This window comes from Limulus polyphemus, unplaced genomic scaffold, assembly GCF_000517525.1.
Source record: "Limulus polyphemus unplaced genomic scaffold, Limulus_polyphemus-2.1.2 Scaffold7125, whole genome shotgun sequence".
NCBI lineage: Eukaryota > Metazoa > Arthropoda > Merostomata > Xiphosura > Limulidae > Limulus > Limulus polyphemus.
This window is the reverse complement of record NW_013672735.1, coordinates 17,045-25,933: the sequence shown is the minus strand read 5'-3', so window position 1 is coordinate 25,933 and position 8,889 is coordinate 17,045. Positions and strand designations below refer to the sequence as shown.

The 8,889-nt window shown below is 32.3% G+C and overlaps 1 protein-coding gene across 1 annotated transcript in view; it reads right to left on the bottom strand.

The window, feature by feature from the left end:
• Window positions 1–379: 379 nt before the first annotated feature.
• LOC106474367 (MAP kinase-interacting serine/threonine-protein kinase 1-like) overlaps window positions 380–8,889 on the bottom strand; it is a gene marked incomplete at its 5' end in the record, with an annotated part of 17,190 nt that continues 8,680 nt past the window's right edge. The window contains 5 exons of the mRNA XM_013935058.2: window positions 380–2,073; window positions 3,075–3,283; window positions 4,209–4,299; window positions 4,444–4,640; window positions 8,468–8,523. Coding sequence (XP_013790512.2) covers window positions 1,812–2,073; window positions 3,075–3,283; window positions 4,209–4,299; window positions 4,444–4,640; window positions 8,468–8,523 — 815 coding nt within the window. The remainder of the gene's footprint in view (window positions 2,074–3,074; window positions 3,284–4,208; window positions 4,300–4,443; window positions 4,641–8,467; window positions 8,524–8,889) is intronic.

The following is an 8,889-nucleotide window of genomic DNA, read 5'->3' as shown; positions in this document are numbered from 1 at the left end:
TGGTTCCAAAGACACATGCTGTAGTTGAAAGAAACATAAATTTTAAAACATGCTTTATATATACAGAGAATTTGGGACAGAAAAAAATCAACTACACACAGTGCCTTGCAAAAGCAAGTGATCCCGTGGAAAGTTTCCACTTTTTGTTGCTATCTGAGCTTCGAATCATGAAACTTTCTAATCTACACACGATCCACTTCAAAGTGAGAAAGCTAAAAAACACTGATATTATGTAAGTAAGTTAGACTTTCAAAACAAATTAGAATATTCTCAAATGCATAAGTATTCAAACCCTTTGCTACGGCAATCCTAAATCAGTTCAGTTGCAAAAAATTAGCTTGAGAGGTCACAAAATTATGTAATGGTCTCTGTCTATGTGTATTCAAATTTTATCTTGGCTTCAGAGTATATGCATCTATTCAAGCCACAACTGACATAGTGATACAAACCAACCAAGGAGTTTTCCAAACAAGCCAGGGATAAAGTGGTAGAGAAGCACAGATCAGAAGAAGATTACAAGAAAAATTAAGAGTCGCTAATTATCCATTTGAGTACAGTGAAGCCCATCATTAAGAAGTGGAATGTGCTTCATACTCGCCCAGTCACTACCCAGATCAGGCTGTCCTTCCAAACTAAACAGTTGGGCAAGCAGGAAACTGATTAGGGATGTCACTGTGAAGCCAACAGTGACTTTGAAAGATTTGCAAAGTTCCATGTCTGAGATGGGAGTCTGTGTTCATACGTGATCAATATTCTGGTCTCTACACAAAGCTGGCATGTTATGGGGATGCTTCTCATCAGTAGTGACTGGAAAGCTTGTCAGGATTGAGAGAAAGATGGATGGTGCAAAGTACAGGTGATTCGTAGAGGAAAACCTGCTTGAGTCAGTGGAAAATCCACATTTCAGCAGGACCATGACCCAAAGCACAAGGCTGGAGTGGTTTCAAAAGAAGAAAGTGAATATCCTGGAGTGGCCATGTCATATTCCTGACTTGAATCCTGTAAAACATTTATGGTGAGACTTGAAGATTGCAGTCTATCAAAGATCCCCAATGAACTTATCAGAATTGGAGCAATTTTCCTAAGAGGAATAGGCAAAAATTACACCATCCCATTGTAGAAAGCTGGTAGAGACCTATCAAAACATCTCACAGCATAATTGCTGCCAAAGGTGATTCCACCAAGTACTGACTTAGGGGCTGAATACTTATGTAATCAGCAAATTTCAATTTATATATTTTCTTTGCAGGTTTTGCTGACATTCAACCTCCTTCACACACACACACACACAGTGTCAAGTTTGATCAGCCGACATTCAACCTCCTTCACACACAACAGTGTCAAGTTTGATCAGTCAACATTCAACCTCCTTCACACACACACACAGTGTCAAGTTTGATCAGCTGACATTCAACCTCCTTCACACACAACAGTGTCAAGTTTGATCAGCCAACATTCAACCTCCTTCACACACACACACAGTGTCAAGTTTGGTCAGCCGACATTCAACCTCCTTCACACACACAACAGTGTCAATTTTAATCAGCTGACATTCAACCTCCTTCACACACAACAGTGTCAAGTTTGATAATTAGAGTTTTGAATAAAAACAACTTCATTAACAAAAATTGTATACATTATTTGTGACATTATTGGTAGAGGGTGAATACTTTTGCAAGACACTGTATAAGATATGATGAAAAAGATCACAACATTTACAAACATTACATTCTGTGATGTATCAGAGAAGATTTACATAAAAACTAAATGCAGACATCAATAGTCCTGGCTCATTAGCATGTAAGGCTATACTACAAACCTAGACTAAAACTCGGGTTTCCCACTCTCTGTTGGGTTGACATGATATCACTTGGAGGTAAAAGGTAAAAAGCTGGGGGTGAAGAGTCAGTAAATGGAGGTGATGAACTTATATAAAATTTAGCATCTTCCTCGTTCTCTTCCAAATATTGTGGTTGATTTATCTCCACACTCAAATTCATCTGATGCATCACCAGACGCTTCACAGCATTTGCACTTTCAGCAAATACTGCTAGATCTTTAGCACTGTTATTTCTGGAAAAAAGACATGTTTATTCTAAGCCAACTGTAATGGAAAAGTATATCTTTCATTAGAAAAATCAAAACAGATTTTAGAATGAAAAATACAGCACATCACACTAAAACACGATAAATTATACATAAAAATAAAACAAGAATGTTGTTCCATTATTATTATTACATCTTATTAAGGTCATACTTTCTAAAGACTCTAGTTCCTTATATTAACATTGTTGTTCCATTATTATTACATCTTATTAAGTTCATACTTTCTAAAGACTAGTTCCTCATATTAACATTGTTGTTCCATTATTATTATTACATCTTATTAAGTTCATACTTTCTAAAGACTCTAGTTCCTCATATTAACATTGTTGTTCCATTATTATTACATCTTATTAAGGTCATACTTTCTAAAGACTTTAGTTCCTCATATTAACATTGTTGTTCCATTATTATTATTACATGACTTATCAAGGTCATACTTTCTAAAGACTCTAGTTCCTTATATTAACATTGTCGTTCCATTATTATTATTACATGACTTATCAAGGTCATACTTTCTAAAGACTCTAGTTCCTTATATTAACAATGTTGTTCCATTATTATTATTACATCTTATTAAGGTCATACTTTCTAAAGACTCTAGTTCCTCATATTAACATTGTTGTTCCATTATTATTACATCTTATTAAGGTCATACTTTCTAAAGACTTTAGTTCCTCATATTAACATTGTTGTTCCACTTTATTAAATGTCTTATCAAGGTCATATTTTCTCAAGATGCTAGTTCTTCATCCTAACATTTGTTCCTGTCATAATTATACAGGTCTTAATAAGAACATACTTTCTCAAGATGCTAGTTCTTGTTCAACATATATTGAATTATTGAATATATAATATATATTATACATATATATTGTTCTTGTTCTGTATAGCGTTCTAGTTCAAGATGCTAGTTCTTCATCCTAACATTTGTTCCTGTTATAATTATACAGGTCTTATTAAAAACATACTTTCTCAAGACACTCGGTGTTTCTAATGGTTTTATGGATCCTCCAAGTACAACCCATGGATGCTGTAAAACCATATCTGCTGTATAGCGTTGATTAGCATCTTTCACCAACAAATGAGAAATTAGATCTTTAGCTTCTTGAGATACATACGCCCATTCCTTTTCAGGAAAGTCATAACACCCATCTTGAATACAAGAAAACAGCATGTCCTAGATCAGACAAAAAAAAGTGTAATCCTTAAACTGTTAAAGTTTTAAAAATAATAATATTACAGTACATACACTGTATATAGAGGTAGACCTTAGCTTACAGTGTTACAGTACACGTAGTGAGACTTAAAACAGACCTTAGCTTACAGTGTTACAGTACATGTAGTGAAACAAAAGACATACCTTAGATTACAGTGTTACAGTACACATACTGAGACTAAAAACTGACCTTAGCTACAGTGTTACAGTACACATACTGAGACTAAAAACAGACCTTAGCTTACAGTGTTACAGTACACGTAGTGAGACTTAAAACAGACCTTAGCTTACAGTGTTACAGTACATGTAGTGAAACAAAAGACAGACCTTAGATTACAGTGTTACAGCACATGTAGTGAAACAAAAGACAGACCTTAGATTACAGTGTTACAGTACACGTAGTGAAACAAAAGACAGACCTTAGATTACAGTGTTACAGTACATGTAGTGAAACAAAAGACAGACCTTAGATTACAGTGTTACAGTACACGTAGTGAAACAAAAGACAGACCTTAGCTTACAGTGTTACAGTACATGTAGTGAAACAAAAGACAGACCTTAGATTACAGTGTTACAGTACACATACTGAGACTAAAAAAGAGACCTTAGCTACAGTGTTACAGTACACATACTGAGACTTAAAACAGACCTTAGCTTACAGTGTTACGGTACACATAGTGAGACTAAAAAAGAGACCTTAGCTTACAGTGTTACAGTACATATAGTGAGACTAAAAACAGACCTTAGCTTACAGTGTTACAGTACACATAATGAGACTAAAAACAGACCTTAGCTTACAGTGTTAATACCTTAACTTACAGTGTTACAGTACACATAGTGAGACTTAAAACAGACCTTAGCTTACAGTACACAAGACAAACCTTACCTGACAGGCTTCACAATACTTTCCTTGCTCCCAACCGCAGTCACTTCCACATCGTCCATAAAATGGTGGGTATCCACATAACAAGATATACCTAGGTGTAAGATCATAAATCTGTCAGATTCTCTAGTTCAAGCCATTTAATGACAGCTAACACCAATCAATGAAAGTTTGGATATCTGTATATTGAAAATAAGTTAATTCAGTAGCCATCTGTATCATAATTTAATAGACTTACATGATTACACCTAGGCTCCACATATCACATCGTTTGTCATAAGGAGTAGCCTCTCCATTAAAAACCTCCACCACTTCTGGAGCCATAAACTCTATTGACCCCACAGGTGTCAGCAGCTCTGGGGTACTAACAGGTGTCCTGCTGCCCAAAACAATCCCACTGCCAAGGTCAAAGTCACAAATCTTCACTGGACAAACCTTAGGTAAAGATAACGACCACTAAACAATGATCAATGTCACAAATCTACACTGTAGATACCTTATGAAAAGATAATGATCACCAAATGATTAAGAGATGCGAAAGTTAGGCTTAAGTTGGGAATATCTTATTTTGTGAGAGAACAAGGTTGAACAAACTTATACAAAAAAAGAGTGATCTAGCTCTCATTTAAAAAGTAATAAACACTTAAAACAGTGATCTAGCTCTCATTTGAAAAGTAATAAACACTTAAAACAGTGATCTAGCTCTCATTTGAAAAGTAATAAACACTTAAAACAGTGATCTAGCTCTCATTTAAAAAATAATAAACACTTGAAATAGTGATCTAGCTATAATTTAAAAAGTAATAAACATTTAAAACAGTGATCTAGCTCTCATGTAAAAAGTAATAAACACTTAAAACAGTGATCTAGCTCTCATTTAAAAAGTAATAAACACTTAAAACAGTGATTTAGCTCTCATTTAAAAAGTAATAAATACTTAAAACAGTGATCTAGCTCTCATTTAAAAAGTAATAAACACTTAAGATAGTGATCTAGCTCTCTTTTAAAAAGTAATAAACACTTGAAATAGTGATCCAGCTATCATTTAAAAAGTAATAAACACTTGATATATTGATCTAGCTCTCATTTAAAAAGTAATAAACACTTAACATAGTGAACTACCTCTCATTTAAAAGTAATAAACACTTAAAACAGTGATCTAGCTCTCATTTAAAAAATAATAAACACTTAAAATAGTGATCTAGCTATCATTTACAAAGTAAAAAACACTTAAAATAATGATCTAGCTTACACTTAAAATAGTGATCTAGCTGTCATTTAAAAAGTAAAAAATACTTTAAACAGTGAAGTAGCTCTCTTTTAAAAGTAATGAACACTTAAAACAGTGAACTAGTTGTCTTTTAAAAGTAATAAACACTTAAGATAGTGATCTAGGTCTCTTTCATAAAATAAAAACACTTAACGTAATGGTATATTTTTTAGAAAGTAAACAAACTTAAAATATTGCCCTGTGTTTAACAAAGTAACCATGCATAAAATAGTTATGTCTGTTTAACTAAGTACACACACTTAAAATAGTAATGGCTATTTTATAAAGTAAACATTTAAAAGTACCAAAGTTGAGTGTGTTATAATGAAATGATTTAAGATCCCCACCATGTCATTACCATATCTGGTCATGCTTTTTGACAACAGACCTTTAGCTAAATTTCCATTACAAAAGGCTTTATTTTCATGTCCAAAGCTCAACCCTCCTACCTGCAGAATTTCTATAAGTCATTCTAATCCTGTTACGTTTCATGCCACGTTTCTCACTTATTTCTTTTTCTCATTTTCTGTAGCTTGTCTGTGCTACTTATACCATTCACTCCTTTCTAACTTACTCTTAATTCATTTTGAATATTTTTATTATTTCTTCTACGTAATTTTCATCAATGTAAATATTATAGTTCTTTGAGTTTCATCATTTGTCTCAACAAATGCTCCTCTTCTTTCCAATATTAAATTTTTACTACAATTGGTCTGATATTTCATTTGTCCTATACTATGTACAAATTCTATGTTCAGTGTCTCCCAGCACTTCTCTACAGTATACTGTACTATTATTCTCCTTGGTTTCTTTTTCATTTTCTTCTAAACCTTTGTTTATTATATTTTCCTCCCATATTTATTCTAGATCTATTATTCTATTTTTGCAATTTTTCTTGTTTAAATTGTAATTTATTTATTTCTTCCTTACACTTCTTAATTTTATCTAGAACTTCTAAAACATTTTGTTTAATTCTTCCATGAAGTATTTCATGTGCTTCAGATAAAAACTTCTAAAACATTTTGTTTAATTCCTCCATGAAGTATTTCATGTGCTTCAGATAAAAACTTCTAAAACATTTTGTTTAATTCCTCCATGAAGTATTTCATGTGCTTCTGATAAAAACTTCTAAAACATTTTGTTTAATTCCTCCATGAAGTATTTCATGTGCTTCAGATAAAAACTTCTAAAACATTTTGTTGTATCTTTTAATTCCTCCAAGTATTTCATGTGCTTCAGATAAAAACTTCTAAAACATTTTGTTTATTTCCTCCATGACGTATTTCATGTGCTTCAAACAATATTTCATTTGAACCATAACATCTTCTTCTTCTCCATTACTTTCTTCCATTTCATATTTATTTCTTTTGTGATAGATGATATAGATAATGTATTCAAGGGTTCAAAAGAAACCTCAATACTATCAATATTAACCAGAAACTTTTCTATGTCATTCATATTATTTGATTTTCAATGTTCTCCTATTCTAATCAATGGCTTATCCTTCCCCTATAATACACATATTTCAAATATTATCACAACTTCTTGTATTCAAAATTTATCATTATATTCTAAAGTGTAATATTCTTTACACAGCTTGTTTATTAAATATCTTCCTTAATTTATAAGCACCTTCCCACAACATAGAAAATAATGTATCTGTAGCAGAAAGTATACACAGGCATTGGCTACCTTCAATTAAACATGAAATGTTCAGAAAATAATACATCTGTAAGAGAAAGTATACACGGGCATTGGCTACCTTCTATTAAACATAAAATGTTCAGAAAATAATACATCTGTAACAGAAAGTATACACAAACATTGGCTACCTTCAATTAAACATAAAATAATACATCTGTAATAGAAAGTATACACAAACATTGGCTACCTTCAATTAAAACGTAAAATGTTCAGAAAATAATACATCTGTAACAGAAAGTATACACAAACATTGGCTACCTTCAATTAAAATGTAAAATGTTCAGAAAATAATACATCTGTAAGAGAAAGTATACACAAACATTGGCTACCTTCAATTAAAATGTAAAATGTTCAGAAAATAATACATCTGTTACAGAATGTATACACAAACATTGGCTACCTTCAATTAAAACGTAAAATGTATGGAAAATATTATTTCTGTAAAATATATTATACACGTACATAGGCTGTAATGTTTATATATCTTAAGGGTATTTTAGGTGAAATATTTACTGCTCAAAGATGCATGTAAAGCAATTAATAGTATGTCTAAGTATAAGAGTACTGCTTGTAACTTTTCTAGAAGTCTTACTCAAGACACTATTCATATATCATAAATAGTATTCTCATAAAATGTCTTTCCCCACATTCTTTAAGAATTCTTTGAAATTACTTTTATTCTGTAATTTGTTGATTAGACATGAGTTCACAAGAACATGTTTTATACTATTAAATACTGTGATTGAAGAAAAAGATATTGATGTTGTGATAATAAAATCACATCATTTAAACAGTGTATTGCAGCTAACAATAGGGCTAATAGGATTTTGGATAGCATCTACAAGAACATTGAACACAAGACAAGGGATATTATTGTTTCACTGCATGGATCACTTACAAGGCCTCATTTAGAGTACTGTGTACAGTTTTGGGCTCCCTTCCTCAAGAAGGACATTGAATTGTTAGAGAAGGTTCAGAGGAGATAATAGGATTGTCCTCTGAGGAGAAACTAAAATCTCTAAACTTGTTTTCTCTGGAGAGGAGAAGGGTCAGAGAGGATTTGATTGAGGTGTTTAAGAGTATTAATAATACAGATCCATCAAACTTTTTGTGTTTAGCAGTGAAAACAATATGATTATAGTTGGGAGTTGGAAAGGACATCCTTGATGGGCTAATAAGTTCCTTTTTGTCCCTCTAAAGTTTTATGAATTTATTCTTATGATAAACACATGAAAACACTTTATAAAGTACAACTACAGAACAGTAAGGAACAAGCAGACCTTCATACCTCATCTTCACTGTAACATAACAAGTTCTCAGGCTTAAGGTCTCGATGTGCAATACCTGAAACAATTATATAACTTTAATATTGTTATAAGCTATATTTATGATGATCTAATTTATTTAATTAAGATCCTAGTTAGAGGATACATAACATTAAGACTGAGTGAGTCCTAGATTGTAGAATATAAACATACAAAATTCCATGAAGTATCAAGAGGTTAGGTAGAGAGTTAGTAGGTAGAGTTAGTGAATTAGTCATTGTGTTTGGTTCTGGCCTTATTGAGTTACTCTGTACAATTCCATGAAGTATCAAGAGGTTAGGTAGAGAGTTAGTAGGTAGAGTTAGTGAATTAGTCACTGTGTTTGGTTCTGGCCTTATTGAGTTACTCTGTACAATTCCATGAAGTATCAAGAGGTTAGGTAGAG